Source organism: Patella vulgata, chromosome 4 (genome assembly GCF_932274485.2).
Source record: "Patella vulgata chromosome 4, xgPatVulg1.2, whole genome shotgun sequence".
Lineage (NCBI taxonomy): Eukaryota > Metazoa > Mollusca > Gastropoda > Patellidae > Patella > Patella vulgata.
This window is the reverse complement of record NC_065882.2, coordinates 50,191,774-50,211,982: the sequence shown is the minus strand read 5'-3', so window position 1 is coordinate 50,211,982 and position 20,209 is coordinate 50,191,774. Positions and strand designations below refer to the sequence as shown.

The 20,209-nt window shown below is 35.0% G+C and overlaps 1 protein-coding gene across 1 annotated transcript in view; it reads right to left on the bottom strand.

Annotated features, from left to right (window-relative positions):
* The window catches only part of LOC126817419 (uncharacterized protein KIAA0825), a 58,572-nt gene that overhangs the window by 28,428 nt on the left and 9,935 nt on the right, over window positions 1–20,209 (bottom strand). The window contains exons 8-14 of the mRNA XM_050544381.2: window positions 19,885–20,006; window positions 16,558–16,711; window positions 16,150–16,340; window positions 15,355–15,534; window positions 14,182–14,316; window positions 9,427–9,517; window positions 6,580–6,788 (exon numbers count right to left, since the gene is read on the bottom strand). Coding sequence (XP_050400338.1) covers window positions 6,580–6,788; window positions 9,427–9,517; window positions 14,182–14,316; window positions 15,355–15,534; window positions 16,150–16,340; window positions 16,558–16,711; window positions 19,885–20,006 — 1,082 coding nt within the window. The remainder of the gene's footprint in view (window positions 1–6,579; window positions 6,789–9,426; window positions 9,518–14,181; window positions 14,317–15,354; window positions 15,535–16,149; window positions 16,341–16,557; window positions 16,712–19,884; window positions 20,007–20,209) is intronic.

Sequence of the window (20,209 nt, the reverse complement as noted above, 5' to 3'; positions counted from 1 at the left end):
AAATTACAAAGCAAAGCCATAAGACTAGCGACTAGAGCTGCTATAGTGACCAAAACAGTTGCCTTTAAACGCGAGGAACTCTCACTCAAGTATTGGGGCAAGCTGCAAATGCTAAAAGAAAGATGCCCGACATACAATTGCTTCAAAAAATTTCAATGAATAGACTTTAAGAAAAAACACCTGGCCCCTGAGATTTGAGCAAATGTAAAACAATATTTTAAATAAGCACAATTTGAAAGTAATGATTATTGAGACAAAAACCTTCCCCGACACACGACCTTGGCAATTAAGCGATCCAATCACCAACATGCACTTAAGTGACATCACAAATAAACACGAACCATCTCAAAATTTACACAGATGGATCAAAAAATGCTACAAAGGGAGCAACAAGATATGGCATATATATACCCAAAGCAAAGCTGAATATCAGAAAAGGCTACCAAAACATTGTTCTGTGTTCACCACAGAACTGTATTGCCATTAAAACTACACTGGAATGGCTTGTATGCAAACACACCAAAACGTAATACTGTCTGATTCCCTGAGTAGTATCAAATCCATCTAGAATCAAACACCTCCATAAGCAGGCAGGACATAATCCACGAAGTTAGGGACCTAAACCAAAAGTTAAAAACCAGTGGGAGGGAGGAAATCCTTGCATGGATCCTTTCCCACGTCAATATTTTCGGCAACGAACAAGCCGACAAATTAGCGAAGGAAGGATTGTCACTAAATAAATTGGACAATTTAGAATATTGCAGTCAGGAATTTGCAAGCATAGCAAAAGAGAAGATCAAAAATGCATGGAGACCCTGTCTTAAACAAGAAAACATCCATTGCTATAAAATAAATAGCAATCTTGTAGACATGTCAATCATCCATCGATCAAAGTATGCAAGCTCATCACGAGGCTTAAAACAATAGACCCCTTCACAACTATTAGTCGATTGCAATCAAATAAAGAATGAACATCAGTCAATTATTGGCGAATTGCTAAGAAGGAAATAAACACTTTGTCTCAATAATCTGGTTTCCCCACCATCAGATGACAGATATATGTTCATACTTTCAGAATGCTATATAATTTCATTCACTAATCTATTTTTTCACACACACACACCCACCCCTCTCTGGAAGTCTTATTTGACGACTTTCAACAACATAAGACCAGATACTCTCTTTTTTCTGTCTCTTTTCTTTCCAGGTGCTGGATGTTTCCTTCAGAGAACCAATAAAAAAAAGGAACGAACAACAGAAAAGAAAAATGAAATCAACTACCATACCGGACAAGAAAAAAAAATGGAAGAAAGAATGGACCAGGACCCTACACTAACCAACAAGCGCCAAGGAAGAGTTGTACCGCCCTGCAATTCAATTGGACAAATCGACCAGACCGACAGAAATGACTTGTATAAATAAGTAGGGGATATTGAAATGCAAATACCTATGCAGGTTGTGATATGATAAATAGTCATGGGCACTTGACATGCTTTGAGAGTATGTTCACAGATGAAGAACTTATCGCCCCAACAGAACAACAGAACTGCATGTGCGACACGCAATGGCGCCATACACATGGGAGGGGTTTATTGTCAAATTTGACACTTCAAGGAAGGGTTGATGAAAACTGCCGCTTGCTGGTTTATCCTACCCATGCTTGCTTTTATATCGGTTCTTGCATAAGATTTACTGTTTAGCGTATCTTTGATTTAGTGTGTTACGTTTAATTTGATTGGGAGACGTGTTCGTCAACGTCAACCGACAACACTGCAAGAATTGGCCGTGGCACTGCAAGAGCAGTGGGTCAGATTGACCCAAATCGTGATTGGACGGTTGATTATGAGTATGCCACGACGAATTGCTGAATGTCTGAGGATTGGTGGAGCAATTACTCATTATTAAGACAAAAATCAAAAATGTCCGTCAGAAAAGCTGCCCATATGAACTGTTTATGTTCATGTGTAGGCAATTGGCCTGTTATTAACATACACTGGTTACCTCTAATAAAAACAGCAGTGCATTTCCGCAGTTTTGTATTGTTTCTGAATATCCCCTACGTTTTTTGAAGAGTATATATATATATATACCGGACCATACAGAACAGACACAAATGTGGACGAACATTATATATATATATATATATATATATATATATATATATATATATATATATATATATATATATATATATATATATGTACATTCTATGTTTTATTGTCTAAATGTTCGTCCACAGTCGTGTCTGTTCTGTAAAATGTTTGTGTTGTGCTGTATGATGTACAAGCGGTTGCCAAGCAAAGATACGTTCACGATTTGCAAAAGATGGACAGACAACAAGCTAAAAAAAAAGGCATTTTTCGGACAATCAGGGGCCATAATCAAGGAAATAACGGTCCGATACGCACAGTAACGAAAGGAACCCAGATCTTTGGGATACCGTATTAACATATCTTTAAGTTTCATCAAAATTGGATAAGATTAATAACCTCTAGAATGTCCACAAATTACATTCTTTTATACTATTTGTGTACTGGGAGTGGCCATTTGGTTGGGGAGTTTCGGTTTGATTTTCACTACATTCAAATTCAACAGTGTAACGGTGATATATATAAATGATTTTTTTTTTAATCAGATAAAAATTGTGACGTCTAGAGGGTCCACAAGCTAAAAACGCGATTTTTGGTACAATCAGGAGCCATAATCCAGATAGTTATTGTCCAATATGCACAAATATCAAAAGGAATCGAGATCTTTGGGACATAAACATATACTTAAAGATACATTATGGGAAATTAGATAAAGAGCTGGCATTCTCACTATAATAGTTAACAAGCCAACAGTGAGGCTGATCCCAAAATAAACAGATGACACATACCTGGTCAGGGCTCTATAAAAGTTGAGTGTGCCTGCGCACACACTTGTAAATGTGCCTGCAGGGTCATACTGAAACACAGGGATGTAGCCATGATTTGGTGAGTGGTGTATAAATATATCTGGCAAGCGGAGCGAGGCAAAAAATTTTTTGGGAGGGGGGCGTGGTCTTTTATGAAAATTAAACCCTTCTTGGTGTATTTTCAGAGCATCTGCTGCCTTTTGTATTTGATTCAGTGCAAATCAAATTTCCATTTATTTATATATTCAAATTTTACCAAATTCACTTAATTTTCATCAATTTTTGACACCACCCGACCGAGCATAAAATTGTCTAGCTGTTTCTCTGGATATGAGGACCTTTCGGTATTTGTCGTTTTGTTGGGGTTTTTTTTTTTCAAATATTACTTTATTACTTTGAGATTAAAAATTAAAACGATTCTTAAAACGGTGTTTGTGTTTTATTTGAGTACAACGAATTATGACAACAAGTAGATATTGATAATTAAAACACGTTGTATTATTTGACTTGTTTGTAAAGTTGTTGTACGTGTCTCACGAATATTATTTATTATTACGGTGTAATGAGAATCAGGTCAGGCAGAAACTGAGAAAGCTCTCATCGTCCTCCTAGTCCTACTCTCGGGCCGTAGCAAATCCACGGTCAACACAGGTAAGAAATAAAATAAGAAACATCATGAAAATTTGCAGGCACGTGTTGGACAATTACGACATTCAAACCTGTAACATTAGAGTGCCGTAAATTGGTCTGGGTGACCTATTTACGGCAAATAAACAAATATAAAGACCGTAGAATAATTGTAAAATGAATATGCCTAGGCCTAAACATCTTTTAAGTATAAATAATCAAAATACCAATACATCTTTCTTTAAACTAATCTGGGATGATAGGGTCTACTACGGCACACAAAAATAAATTATGTCGTGACAGACATGGTTTGCGTACGTCGGCTTTTAGTTTAACTTTTACCATAGCTTTGCCGTTTAATTGCCGTGGTAAATTTCGAGCGCCGAGTTTGTGTACAGAGAAGGACGAAGGGGTTTAAATACGACTGGGCGGCTTTCTTCGATTTTTTCTTTGTGCTGGGCGGCAAAAAATAGTGCCAGGCGCAGGCACCGCCCGGCGTGGCTACATCTTTAAAAATGTGCCTGCAAAATTTTTTTTTAAAGCAAATGTGCCTGCGCACGCCGTGCGCATGTGCGCGGAAATATCGATGCCTGTACCTGGTAATAAACACCTACACCAAGTTTGAACATTCTAGCTCAATTAGAAAGAGAGCTATTGTGTTCCAAAGTCTCGGCCAATCAAATTAATTATCGCTCTACTTACCTTGAGCAGAAAATGCTCAATATCGATCTTAGTCAAGGTACTGATGTAATGGAACTATACACAAGTTTCATCACTCTCACTTAATTTGAACTAAAGTTATCGTGTCCCAAATCATCAACCAATCAAATTGCTTATCTCTGCTTACCCTAAGCACAAAATGCGCATCTTCGAAATCCATTAAGGCACTGACCTAATCATCATTACTAAAGTCGGTACGATAAAAAACATATTCTCAATTCTCCATTTCATGATTGAATCTTGAATGAAAGTTGAGCAGCAAATCGGAACCTAATCCAATAAATATCACAGCAGACCTGTCATCATTTATGTTCAAACTGTTATGGAATTCAAGTACTGTTGTCACTTTGTTTAAGTGTCTGAAAAGGTGTCACATTTCGCATGGGGACAGTATATATGGTTGCACTCAATTCCGGGTATTGTACACATCTGATTACAGGTCCTGTTAGTCATTTATTGCTGTCGATGAAGTATGTTTTGCATAATGGTATAGCAAATTAGTTTGTACCAGGGTTCTTAATCCATTTTGAAATGAACCGGCCACAGGTAGGCCTAACGAATAGTCGTCTTTTCAACAACAAACATGTTGGTTTATGCATACTCTATTCACGACAGTAATTGCATAATTCACTAATTGCATAACGTATTCGTGATAATAATAGCTGAAACTCTGAATAAACAAGACCTTTATAATTGCATACTTGTATTTATACATCGCTATAATATCGACATTTATAGTCATATTATTATTTCAGCAACTTGCATTGCATATTCCTACTTTTGCTTTCATCCAACTAAACGGAAGTTATAAATTAGTAAAAACTACAAGTACATACAAATGGTTTTTTAAATTATATTATTCGTAAGCACATGTTAATATAAAAATAACAAAGTATATAAATAACAAAATAACAAAGTATATAAATAACAAAGTAGCACAAATCAGTTTCCGTATATAGTCGGAACTCGGAAATATGCTGTACGTGCGAAAGGTCATGTGGCCAATTGTCGTGATTCAGTTTTGTTTTATTTTTAGTGTTACCAGTATACAATTGTCGGGATTTAATGCAGCAGGAATAGTTCAGATATCTGAGAAGATCTCTTTATCAATTTCACTGGATATTAAAGAAATAAATTCACCACAACAATTAAAATCACGATATAATTTTTTTGTCATTTCATGTACCTGCTGTTCTGTCAAATCGTTGATATTTATTGTTCATATTTTTCGATGGCAATGTTTCTTTTTGCTATGAAATACGCATTTCGGATTAACGCCCGGTTTGAAATAATTTCTATAGATTTGTGAATTAAACTCTTTGCTCTGCCATCGTCTTTCTTTGCTGCGCAGGTATGATCGTCAGATTGATATGGTCTTTTATTGCCGATAATTTGGTTGACCTATATTGGACGTGGGAGGATCTCCGGCTTTTGGAATTTCCATTGATGACGTGCATGCTTGAAGTTCAAGGTCAACGCCGCCATCACTATCTTCAGTTAAATCTTGTTTACGTTTCCTGTTGTCATTCTGCGAGGTGTTCAAGTACTTCAACATTGTGTTTGATATGATTACCTCAATTAAGTTGTTTATTTATGAAATAAGCCGAAGGTATTCATTGTAATGATTGACTCTTTGATGGGTTTCTTAATCGACGAGTAATAATAATTAACTCTTTGTAATCGGCCGAAAGTAGATTGATTTATGATACCATATATAGTGGCCGGTTCATTGTTTTACCAATCAGCCTGATAATTAATTCATTGTAAATCAGCCGAAAGTAGATTGATTTGTGATACCTTAGTGGCCGGTTCATTGTTTTACCAATCGGCTAGATTAAAGATCAATCGGCTAAAGCTGACAAAAAACAGTCGATTAAGATCCCTGGTTTGTACGTTGAAATATTCTTTAATTTGGATTAGGTTTGTCATGTCTAAAATACTATATTTTTGTATGTATATTATTTACACAAAGTCTATGTCTTTTCAGTCAATCGCTGTATCAACGCTGTGAATACAACACTGAGTGGTTTACTTTGATAATATAGCAAAGTTTATCAATAATGAACCTGTTGTATATTTAAAGAGTCATTCAATGTCCGTCTCCCCCTTTTTGGTTTCGGTCATAATTGAGCGTTGCCTGTGTATTGCGTATAGTATCACTGAGTGTCTTCTGTATGTGTACCTTATTCCCCACAAATAATATGGTAAAATAATGTATACTCTCTAAAGCAAATAATTTTTACATTTTGGAAAATTTTAGCCCTGAATGTCCATGACAAACATATTTCAACCCATATTTCTGTAGAAACACAGTAATTATAATTTTAATACATTACCTATCTATGACTGGCATTAGAACTTTAGCTACACCATCAGGAAAATGGGAACATTGAGATAATATTGAAAGGACAGCTGAAAATATCCTACAGCAATCTTTCTTCTGTTCACTCGGCAGACCATTACATCCACCAGATGACATTGAATCAAGGGATGCGACTCTAGTTAACAGCATGATAGGTAATGTATAATCCTTCATAATAAGTGCCTGGAAAAGAAGAAAAGTTAACAAATAACAGATTATAATATGAAAGATAGGTTGCCAGGCAACGAAACATACGCCCACAGCAGCTAAATCGTCCGGGGAGTCAACAAGAGTTGTCGCATATTTTTACTTTTTTCGGTAATTAAACATTTATAATACATTAAAATCTGATTAAGAGTAACAACTAATATAATTAAGTAATTATCAGAAAACCATTAGAATTTGTTTGGTTTTTATAAAGTTCTGCCCCATGCTAATGTTTAGTATACGAAACTTCTAACATCATGGATTTAGTTGTTCAAGTCATAACAATTCAATGAAAATCAATATACTTGTTCGTCTCAAGACCTTAAACTCTGTGTATCAATCTGAAGTCAATCGAATGATAACTTTAGCCTCTAGAGCGTCACAAGATTTTTCAAAGTGATCAAGGGCCATAACTTGGGCAGTAATTATCAGAAATCGTTGAAAATCAATATGATTCTTCGTCTCATGACCTCAAACACTGTGTATAAATTTAAAGTCAATCGGATATTAACTGTAGCCTCTAGTGCATCCACAAGATTTTACAAAGTGATCAAAGGCCATAACTCTAGCAGTACTTATCAGAAATCGCCGAAAATCATTAGGCTTCTTCGTCTCATGACATTAAACACAGTGTATAAATTTAAAGTCAATCGGATATTAATTTTAGCCTCTAGAGCGTCCACAAGATTTTTCAAAGTGATCAAGGGCCATAACTCTGGCAGTACTTATCAGAAATCGCCGAAAATCAATAAGCTTCTTCGTCTCATGACATTAAACACTGTGTATAAATTTAAAGTAAATCGGATATTAACTTTAGCCTCTAGAGCGTCCACAAGATTTTTTGAAGTGATCAAGGGCTATAACTCTGGCAGTAATTATCGGAAATCGCTGAAAATCAATAGGCGTCTTCGTCTCATGACCTTAAACACTGTGTATAAATTTAAAGTCAATCGGATATTAACTTTAGCCTCTAGAGCGTCCACAAGCAATTGTGGACGCCGGACCGACGGACGGGGGTGATGACAATATATCAGTGCTTCACGTTTGACGCGAGCGATCGCTCTCGCTCTTCTCGGCTCGCGCAAACGTCAAAATAGAAGAGCTTTTTATCGCTCTCCTCCAAGGATAAAATCGCTCTCGTCATATTTTACATTTGTCAAAAAACGAACCCCAAACTATAAATAAAGCCCATGTAACCAATCCTTGGTTGAATATGACCAACAAAACAATGATTATGTCGAATCAGAGAATAATTATTGAACCTTAAAATAAATACGTACAAGAAAGAAAGAAAATAGATACAGTCAGAACAGTTTTCCAAATGTTCAATTGATCACGTACGCAGTTGCATCGACGATTCGAGGTTCTCACGCGATTTTCTATAATTTTCAAAAAAGAAAATAATTTACATAAATAGAAATAAATATAGAGTTTAATCAGACAGGCCTCGAAATGTCGCTTTAGTAACTGATCTGTCATTTATAATTTTCCACGTCACACATTATCCATGCACACAAACACGATTAAATGGTTTTGATTCTTATTTTGATCGATGTGAATATCGTAATTAATTTCTTCGACATCGGCAGGACTAAAAATTCGCGCGAATCGCCGCACTAGCTGTAAGTCTTGATGTGAATTCTGCTTAGTAAAACATGCGTCTCAAATCATGTTTTAAGTTTAATTTAGAGGTCTATGACCCTGCCGTTGAGAAATGTGTAGAATTCGGATTCTAAAATATCGGTATAAAATGGAATATCAAACACATCGTTGCACCTGTACATGACACTATACTATTATTAATCACGTGCAGAGACAGTTTATCGCGCCCCCTGGAATTCATTTCTCACATTCCGACTTATTTACGCTAAAAATTATATACATGTATGTATAAAATACTCTTTGGACCAAATTGTTTAATTTTTTCAAATTGTCCTGTAAATTATATGTTTATTTTTTCATTGGACATTAAACGGGAAACATCGAATTGTTACGGTGCATACTTTGTGCCAAAATTATCAGGGCGTCAAAGTTAAACTTAAGATTTTTTCTGTGACTTTTGTTTATGGTTTTCATCAAGTCCAATCTGATTAAAATACAGATCTATATTTCGTTTCATTTTTTTATACTTTTGATGGCCTACACTACATGAAGATCTGACAAGTTATAGCGATAGGTCACGTCAGGGGTCAAAAGATCGACTTTTTCTTTTTATTTATTCTAATAAATATCGAAACACATATCTTTATTTCCTAAGTATTAATGGTCAATAAATGGCTTCATCTATGGTCAAAGTATAGTATGAAATACATGAATGGTCCTTCTAAATAATGGATTGCTCCTCTATTTTGAGTTGAGAAGTGCTATTTTTGCAGGAGCGATTTTCAGCTGTTGTAATTTTAGAAGAGCTTTTTATGGCTCCTCTATTTTTTTTAAATGTGAAGCACTGATATATGACCACATTTTAATGTGGGCGTATAAAAACAGTGATCATATAATTGAGATGCTGCGAAATCAAGAAAATTTTGAACCAATTTATATGAAACAACTTGGTATTTTATAATTATCTGTGTTAAGGCTTAAATAAAAATTAAAGTGTTAATTAAAAGACTACCTGTAATAAGGTGCTGGGTTCCCATATAGACTGACTCAACAAGAGTTTAGTTTGTAAATAAACAGCATTAGTGGTTTGCATGTCATCATAGCTGTAAATAAAATAATATATTTATTTGTCCCTAATTTAGCATTATTCATACATAAACATAAGGCTTTTACTGTTAGGAGGCTAAAATTTGTTATATACTCTTCAAAAAAAGTAGGGGATATTCAGGAACAATACAAAACTGCGGAAATGCACTGCTGTTTTTATTAGAGGTAACCAGTGTATGTTAATAACAAACCAATTGCCTACACATGAACATAAACAGTTCATATGGGCAGCTTATCTGACGGCCCCATTTCAATCGCAAAGAGATACACTGTCAAAAGTGAAAATGGACGTTTTTGATTTTTGTCTTAATAATGAGTAATTGCTCCATCAATCCTCAGACATTTAGCAATTTGTCGTGGCATGCTCCTAATCAACCGTCCAATCTCGATTTGGGGCAATCTGACCCACTCCACTTGCAGTGCCACGGCCAATTCTTGCAGTGTTGTCGGTTGACGCCGACGAACACGTCGACTGATCAAATTAAACGAACACACTAAAGCAAAGATACGCTAAACAGTAAATCTTATGCAAGAACCAATAGGAAAGCAAACATGGATAGATAAACCAGCACGCGGCAGTTTTCATCAACCCTTCTTTGAAGTGTCAAATTTGACAATGAACCCCTCCCACGTGTATGGCGCTAATGTGTGTCGCATGTGCAGCTCAGTGGTTCTTTTGGGGCGATAAGTTCTTCATCTGTGAACATACTCTCAAAGCATGTCAAATGTCCATGGCTATTTATCATATCGCAACCTGCATAGGTATTTGCATTTCAATATCCCCTACTTTTTTTGAAGAGTATATTATACACTTTAATCCAGAGATGCTATTTTGCCCGTATATTCTGGACGCGATTTTCTAAATGTCCGACCTAGAATATGACCAATCAGACATAAATATATAGTTAATAATATTAGCCAGCAGCTGCCAGACAGGATATGCCCACATTTTGCAAGAGATAGATAGAGAACAAGCTAAAAAAAAAAGCGATTTTCCTTACAATCGGGGGCCATAATCCAGGTAGTTATGATCTAAACTGCGCAAATATTAAAATGGACTGAGATATTTGGGATATAAAGATATATTTTAAGTTTCATCAAAATCTCATAAAAAAAGTGACTTCTAGAGCATCCACAAGTTAAAAACGTGATTTTTCGTACAAGCAAGGGGCCATAATCAAGGAAGTTACGGTCCGATATGCGCAACAGTCGACATGCACCAAAATCTTTGGATTATAATCATACATTTCAAGTTTCATCAAAATCAGATAAACATTGTGACTTCTAGAGGGTCCACAACCTTGGTATTACATACTTTTGGATTGATTTTCACGAAATTCGATCTCAACCAACATTACTGTGTAACAGTTACATAATTGAGTGTTTTTTTAAATCAGATAAAAATTGTGACCTCTAGAGCGACCACAAGCTAAAAACACGATTTTTCGTACAATCAAGAGCCATAATTTAGGAAGTTCTAATCCGATATGCGCGAATATCGAAAGGAACCAGAATCTTTGGGTTATAAACATGTATTTCAAGTTTCATCAAAATCGGATCAAAATTATGTTATTATTTCCTGTGTCAATGATTTTTAAAGGTGGGAAATAATGCCCATGATCGTATAATAGTGAGTTGATAACCTATTGAGCAAAAGACAGAAATAATTATGTTTTGACTTTCTTAGAAAATATGAAATTCTCGCTTTAAGACAATATTGGGTCCTTGAAAAATTGATGCTTCACTCTTTCTATAGACTCAAATCACACGTACTTAATGAACGTGAATGATATATTTATATATAAAAAACAGTAAAATCATAACCATTGTCAAAATATCCATCAAATTCTGTCTGTTTATTAACCTATGGTTGGTAGACCAAATAAGGTAATGTTCCCCCCTCTGGTCTTGAGAAATAAAGAGGTTTATTCCATATTTGGGATGGAAATTAGCATCAAGGCTAATCTAAGACGTGCAAAAATGAGGGGATTATAAAAGAGGGTGTTGAGCGAAACTGGTCAGAGCTCACCCAGGTATTCCAAGCAGCTATTATTTATTGAGAACGAGGAACCTTTGAAGCTATTCCAGCTTAGCAATAAAGTTGTAAGAAACATTTAACCTGTAGTGTTATATATTACCATCACGAAGAAAACAAACACAACAAGGAAAGAAGTCTGATAGTACTACATTGATTAACTACGTAATCTGCCTTGATTGACTTTTTTAATCTACATGATTTCCTTTATACGTCGTTTTATAACAAATCATGGTGTTTCCTTTGTCAGACATTTTTCCCTTGATGCCGGTAGACGTGATTAAAAGTAGTCAAAGATTAGTCAATAAACGTGTACGTTTATTTAACAGTCATTCTCAGTTCATGATCTAAGTAATTAGTACAAATGGTAATTTTGAAAATCCTGTAAGCGCGATAATTTTTCATAACACAACAATTTTCATCTGTAACTATTTCCCTTTGTAGCAATTGACCACATGTTCCCACCTGGAACCCAATATTTTAATCATTTTCGATTTAGTGGACAACAAAATATTACGTAGGCTATAATCATACGAAAAATGTATCCATCCGAAGTGTGAACTGTTATTAGAGACAGCAGTTTATTTTTTTTTTTTTCATTTAACAAACTACTTTGCACTTCCTAGGTGCTCGCATTGCTTTCTACAAACCTAACTAGGATCTTTCATTTTGGCGGGAAAAGCCAGTCGCAAATGACAATAACATGGTGAACATGGCTGCATTGCATAAGGGTAACGATGCTACACCAATGGAATTTTAAAGTAAGGAAGACAAACGATGTTTCGACATCACAAACTACCCTCATCACGTACATATTGTTTTCATGTTCTGTCTTATTATAAATGAAGACACGTACTTTTGGAGGAATTTTACTGGCATGAATTTGAAGCAGGTACGGGTCGGTACAGTTTCATTCTATTGTATACGAAAACACGTAATTTTGTAGGAATATAACTGACCTAAATTTGAATACCGTACGGGAATTAAATATGAAAAATAGTGAGGTGCATGTGTTTTTGTCGTATTCAGGACACGATGTGCTGTATAACATAAAAAGAAAAAGGGAATGGAAGTTTATTGATGCTATTTCCTGCAGCTGACAAACGACTTTTCAGGTCTTCACATGAATAAATTCCTGGAGAGTCAAAGAAAAAGGCTTTCCTGAAATTGCAAAAAGGGTAACTCCCTCTCCTGGAGATTCAGGAGAGTTTTTTGTGATAAGAACAGGGATTTTAATCCATTTTGATACCAACCGGCTAGAACTGGGTCAAATGAGGTTCCGGTGGGAAATAGGGTAATTAGAAGCTCCCGTTAACTTTAATATAACTTCAACAAAAATAACTTTTGGTAATTTGTTATGAAGAACGTCATATTCTGAATAGGCTAATATATGACTTGAAGTTCAAGTCAGTAATATTCCTAAATAAATTATTGTCTTCGTTTATTCGATGGATAAACGGATATCATCAGTCGATCAAAAATAGGATTTTTCTACTACACCCTGTATCAGAAAATGCAGTAACCAAAATAAGCTGATATGACACCATGGCATTTCTTCATATTTAAAACACAAATTATTGTTTTTGTCTATCACATAACTTGCAAAGTTTTTATTCATTCGTGGATGATAGACAAGCGGCACAATGATCATGTAACAACCATAATTGAAATTGCTTTATGTAAAATACAATTCTGTACGACTATGCCATGGCTTTAAATAATAAGGACAAAATTTTTAAAAATAAACTATAACTAAATCTAGAAATGCTGCAGGTTGCCTAATTCCAACCGATGCATGTCACATGTTATCGGGAATCGGAAAGCCTTGGAGATCCCAACGGAAAAATATATTATTAATGTCTGTTTCTCGGGATATCCGGTGTTTTATCGGGGATTACTCAATGACTATTTAAATTTAACTAACAACAGGTCAGTGAAACCATAAAATGTATTATCCAATTATCCCTAGATTCCTTTTACAAATGAAACATATTGGACCTGTTATGAATAGCCAGCAAGCTTGTTTTGCTTTCTTACCGAATTATCAAAATTACCGTTAAATGTGCTAATTACTCGGATTATGAACCAGATGACCACTTCTCACCAAGGTATGACTGTTATTGTAGCTGACAAGCAAATTGATTGTCAATATTGACAGTTTTCTTCGTAACCAGTAAATTTTTCCTGATTATTTTCTTTATGGGGAGTCAATTTTAACATTGAGGCGAGCGTTAAAAATTGCACCTTGACTGACATCCAGGCGCCTCCAGGAGAGCGAGAGCAATCGTGCTCCTTTTACATAAAGGCCTGACTTTTGGTGTCCTAAATCTGACGTCTATTAACCCCAACTAAGGATGTCTGACGAGCAAAATTTTGAAATAGCATCCCTGCTATTCAAAAGTGTAATCTTTTAAATTTAATTAATGGTCGAAATATCACCACCTATTCTGTATTATGCTCCAAAAATAGAAATACTGGTCATTTCACTACAGAACGACCAGGATAGAATCACAATACGTAGGTAAACACTTGCAAATTACTAAAAGGAACTCTACAAAAAGAAAAATACAGTAGAAGTTTACTTCCTTTAATATTGTACATCTCTATAAGTATGGTAAAACTCACTGTTTATGACCAGGAATGAAGAGTGAAGGGTGTATCCAGTGTAACCACTGTGTATTAGATCCACCATAAGCAACCGAACCAGGTATCTGTTCTGTATTACTGTCTCGTCTTTTACTATAACCTCGTTTAAATGTCCTACAAATTCATAAAAAAATAGAAGCCTAATTATAAATTACAAAAAACATTCTGAGAGTATTGCTGAAGCAAGATATGTCCTAATGAGCATCTACATCAATTACAAGCAGAGTGGTTATGTTCTTAAGTCTTGACCAATCAAACTGCTTATCACCACTTAGCCTAAGCAGAAAATTCTCATCATTGAACTTCGTTAAAGTATTGATATAATGAACATATACACAAAGTTTCACCACTAACACTTAATTAGAATCGACCTCCAAAGTCTTGATCAATCAATCTGCTTATAGCTCTGCTGTCCCTAGGCAGAAAATGGTCATTATCAATGTATTGATGTAATGAAACTATACACCAAGTTTCATCACTAACTTAATTAGAACCAAAGTTATCGTGTCCCTAATCATCAAGCAATCAAATTGCTTATCTCTGCTTAGCCTAAGCAGAAAATGTTCATCTTCAATCTCCATCAAAGCATTTACCTAAATAACACCTACACCAAGTTTGAACATTCAACCTCAATAAGAGAGAGAGAGAGAGAGAAATGGGGTTTAATGTTCGCTTGACAAAACTAGGTTCAATTTCATTTCAATAATTTGCTTGAGCAAAGGGATCTTTAGTAGTGTGAGGAAACCTGAGAACCCGGAGAAAACCCACAAGGTTGGACAACGACCCTACTAAATGCTCATCTGCAAACTCCATCATGGCATAGATGAACGGACAGACAGACAGACCCGTTTTAATAGTCCCCTGCTTTCTTCGAAAATGGGGACGAAAAACAAATTCCAGAAAACAAGTATGACTGAGGGACAGACAAAGTGAGAGAAAACCTAAATTCTGTACATATATGGCTTAGATTTGAAGTTTGTTTACAACATAGCATTAGTGTTCAGAAAAAAGCAAATGAAAATCAATTACTTTTTTCAAGACAAATGTCATATTTAAAACAAGGGCCATTTGAATGTCTCATTAGCCAGAGTTGGTCACAAATCCCATTTTTAAAGCAATGCCTCTCATTAGCCAGATGACAAATATGCATACCTGTAAAGTTGATCTATAGGTGAAGTAACAACAGCTAATGATGATATTAATGTCGAACATAGATTATGTATATTATACTGGGGTATATCACAATGACCAGGATCTAAATATTGGGACATAGACTGACAAACTTGAAACAAAAACTCGGATGAACAGAGAAGGATAGCTGTCAAATCATATCTGAAAAATGAAACCTAGAGTGAGAACAATTTAGCAAATATTTATGGACTTTTTAAATAAAATTTTGCAATTAGAATCTTCAATAATGTCGTAAAATATGAAACAAGAATCTCAATTCAATGACTAAAATCACCAGAATTGGAACAAAAATCCTCTATTCGTTATTTGTTATTCCAGGCTTAGCCTTGATAGCCATTAAATGGCAACCTTGTTTCATTTCCGTTTAAACCACTGCCATCCGATAGTCTAGAGAGATGATTATAGGTTTGTCATGTGAATAAAGTGGTAGTGTAACACCACCAGGCATATGTCATTCCCCTGCTCAACCTGCACTTATACGCCAAATTTTAATCCTAGTGTAGCAACCTGCTCCAAACAAAGAAATAGAAAAACGATGGTCACAAATATATAGAAGCATTTAAGAAAATATTTGTTAAATTAAATTGAAAGTGTAGATTGACACGAACATTTTAACTATTCCCATTGTAGATAATTATATATTCTAATATTCTATCATTGCATGCACTGTGTATCTTCAAATGTTGATATTTGATACAGATATGCTAAAACTATGACAATACAAATGTAAATAAATAATACCAATGATTAAATTACCTATACTGCTTGAATCTTTTAAAACTTGGTTTAACTCTAACATAACGTAACGTCAACATTTGAAGTGATTCATGTAGTACAGAACCAAATATATTTTGAGCTAATCGGGGAGGACAAACAGTCCATAAGTCATACTGTAAACCACGCATGTAAAAATTCCACATTTGTACAGTATAAGAACATCTTTCATCCTGCAATAAGAAATACGAAAGACAAGGGATTATAGTAATTTATAATATGGTTCAAATTTCATTATCTGAGCCATAAGCTTTGAAAATTGGAATATAATAAATGATCTTCCACTATATAGATCTTAATGTCTTTTAAGAAAAGTATTAATACTAACTTCTAATTGATACTCTAAAGATAAACACTACATAAAATAAGAGCGGGCATTTAGATATTTACTTCATAAAAATCTTTGGAATCATTCCAGTGATGACATTCAGCATCATGCAGGACTGTAGTGGCTAGAAGTTGATTGTGGATATCTAGAATTTGTTTAGACAAACTTTCTACGAGGTCACTCAGTTGTTTTAACAGACCTAAAAATACCTTTTTTCTGAAAAAAAATCAAAAAAAAAATCACAAATTAATTATCAAACGCTAACAGAACTTTTTTTTAGAATTTCATTTATAAAACAAACAAATATCCTTGTACAATACCGAAATGAAATGTGATTTAACATACGGGTATACACCATACAGGGTGTTATGGGAGTCTTGTCAACACTGTACAATATTTATGCAGTAAATAATTAACCAGTCAGTAACGGAGCACTTACATGTATTGTACATCACGGTTGCAGTGTAACCCAAGTATCATTTAATCCTGCGTATTTACCACTAATTTCTTTCACATTCATTCAATATCAAATCTTTGTTTAAAAACTCGAAAAAATCTTTTAAAATAACCAAAAAATATCTAATTTGTACTTGTGTCCAGTTTAAAGCCGACCATTCAATTTTGATAATGAGTGTCCAATTTACAAGTGTTTAATTTCTCGATCACTGTTAAATAAACAACCCAATTGATAATTGATGTATATTTATTAATCTTTAAACAGGTCATACAGGAAATTAAACACTTGTAAATTGGACAGTCATTATCAAAATTAATCAGTCATCTTTAAACTGGACACAAGAACAAATTAGATAACTTTTGGTGTTTTTAAATGATTTTTATGAGTTTTTAAACAAAGATTTTATATTGAATGAATGTGAAAGAAATTAGTGCTAAATTGACAAGATTAAATGATATCCAGGTTACAGTGTTGGTCAGTCAGTAAAGATTCTGGCTCGCTAGCTAACCGGGATATCTCGAGTTTGATCCCATTGTTAGCTGAGTAAGTTGCTCAGGATTCTCCAGCTTTCCAACTACTCGTTCGGATGGGACAAATAGCTGAAGTCGCGTGCACATAAAAGAATTGAAGTTCAACAAAGAGCAGGCGCGAAATCTCTGCTGTCCGAGTAAATTATCTCTTACCGTATTTTTCGGTGTATTAGGCGCACTTTTTTTACCAAATATTAGGGGTGCGCCTAATACATAACGTTAAGCGAATCCAGGCTTTTCCCGTGTAGACACCGAAGTCGGGAGTTCAAGAAATAACTGCCCTAGAATCAACACATGTCGACCGGGTGACGCTACCTCAAAAGTTTATGATAAATTACCACACAAATTAAACACAATACTGTTTCCTTTCGTGTCCATTTATATTTGTCAGTAATATTTTAGATAGTTTAAAATTCGTCCATATTTGTCAATAACCTTTAGATACGGTTAAAATATGTCAATAATTATCGCCCGTATTTCTGTTATTTCGTGCATAAAAATTAAAAAAGATGTAGACATTTTAGGCTATCCCGTGTACAGTATAGTGTTTGTCATAACCGGCAATGCAAACACCATCGGCTGATAGCCGTTCAACGTTAACGATGTTTTAAAAAATAGCATACGTATCGTTAATATTTTTTGCTAATTCTACATCATATATTTCTGCTATTCCGTATACTATTGACCATTATCGGCAGTCCTCGCACGTCCCCGTTCAAGGTCAGTGGTGCTGTCAGTCAAGTTGACGAATAGGGCGGGATATGCATTCATACAAGCATTTTCATTGGCTCAATATACGTCATTGGTAGTAAGGGTGGGATTAGAGTTAAACTGACATATATTGAAGTTGTTCTCTTATCGCCCGTATTTCTGTTATTTCGTGCATAAAAATTAAAAAAGAAGTCAACATTTTAGGCTATCCCGTGTACAGTATAGTGTTTGTCATAACCGGCAATGCAAACACCATCGGCTGATAGCCGTTCAACGTTAACGATGTTTTAGAAAATAGCATACGTATCGTTAATATTTCTTGCTAATTCTACATCATATATTTCTGCTATTCCGTATACTCTTGGCCATATTCGGCAGTCCTCGCACGTCCCCGTTCAAGGTCAGTGGTGCTGTCAGTCAAGTTGACGAATAGGGCAGGGTATGCATTCATACAAGCATTTTCATTGGCTCAATATAAGTCATTGGTAGTAAGGGTGGGATTAGAGTTAAACTGACATATTATATTGAAGTTGTTCTCTTATCTACGATATCACCCCTGGTGGAAGTGGGCGGTAAACTCCAGAAACGACGACAACGAAGTTGTTCTGTCTAACCTGTTCTCGAAACGGCAAATTTTCAAGGCTTCTATGATTGACAGTCAACCCATTCTTTCACAATTTGTGGATAACATGCAACGTTCTATCTATTTGCTTTATCTATTACCGCACTCTTTAGCGGTTCGTCTCGTAGTCATTCTGAATAAATAATTGTTCAAAAGTTTGATGGAAGGTTCGTTGGTATTTTCTATACATTGCTGTAACTTATATATCTAGCCGTTTCAAGTTACCGATAGTTTTCATGCAACGAAGATTCACTGATTAACCCATTGTTATAATTTACCGGTATCGTTAATTATCTACTGGTGAGTTGTCATCGTATGCTTTATGAAGTTGTTTGTTGTTCACAAAATCATTGTTTCTTTGATTGGTATTAAAAATGCTATTGTCTTAGGATACTGATAGATATAAATGGCCTCAATCTAGGTAATGTCATGCTGCGTGTAGTGGGCGGGGCAATTGACAGAATCGTTTGATTGTCAGTTGTTTGGATAGTATAAAATAAACTAGAATTATTGTTTCTCTTTTTACCGGTATTCAGGATTTAAGCCGTGAGTAACTGATCATGATAAATTATTTCTACAGTTATTATTTCATTTGTTTATCATCAATACCTATTCATTTATCACAGCCAATTGCTCGTGAATTTAACAGGACAGCCATTTGTGTTGTGGGCGGGACTCTAACGACAATTTGACTACCGTACAAGCGCCAGAATTACCACTTAAGTTATGAAACTGTTCAATTTAAAGTTGTAATTAATATAATTATTATAACTGTAAACAGTAGAGTTTGGCCCAGTTGTTGGAGATCGCAGGTGTATTTGAATCACGTATGGTAACTATGGTATGGCACGTGTTTCACAAGGTGCCGGAGAAGGATGTGCCTAAACCATGCATTTTTATTTTTTCCTGAAACACCTCTGCCAAACTCGCCCTGCGCCTTATCTACGCATGTGCCTAATACACCAAAAAATACAGTATTATGCCCGTTATCATTAGTAAGTTGTTTTAACAACTTTTTTTAATGATTAATATTAAAATATTAATCATTAAAAAAAGTCCCAATACTTACCCAGCATCATCTGTACATAGAACTGTTTCACAATGTGTAAGTTGATTACGACAGTAAACAGCATTAGATAATAGTAGATATAATTGTTTTATATTAGCCTTTATAGGTACATCCACACAAAGCTACAAAATATAAAACAAAAACAAAATACAATTTATTTTCTGAGCTTTAAGCTATACAAAAAATCAAAAAAAAAATTTGGTTCTCAGACAATCCATCACAAAACATCTGATGTGGGATGCTGGTTTTTATTTTGGCAAAAAGGATTATGTGGCTAATTGACTTACTCACAAACATCACATTTCAAGGCACTACATTCGTCTTA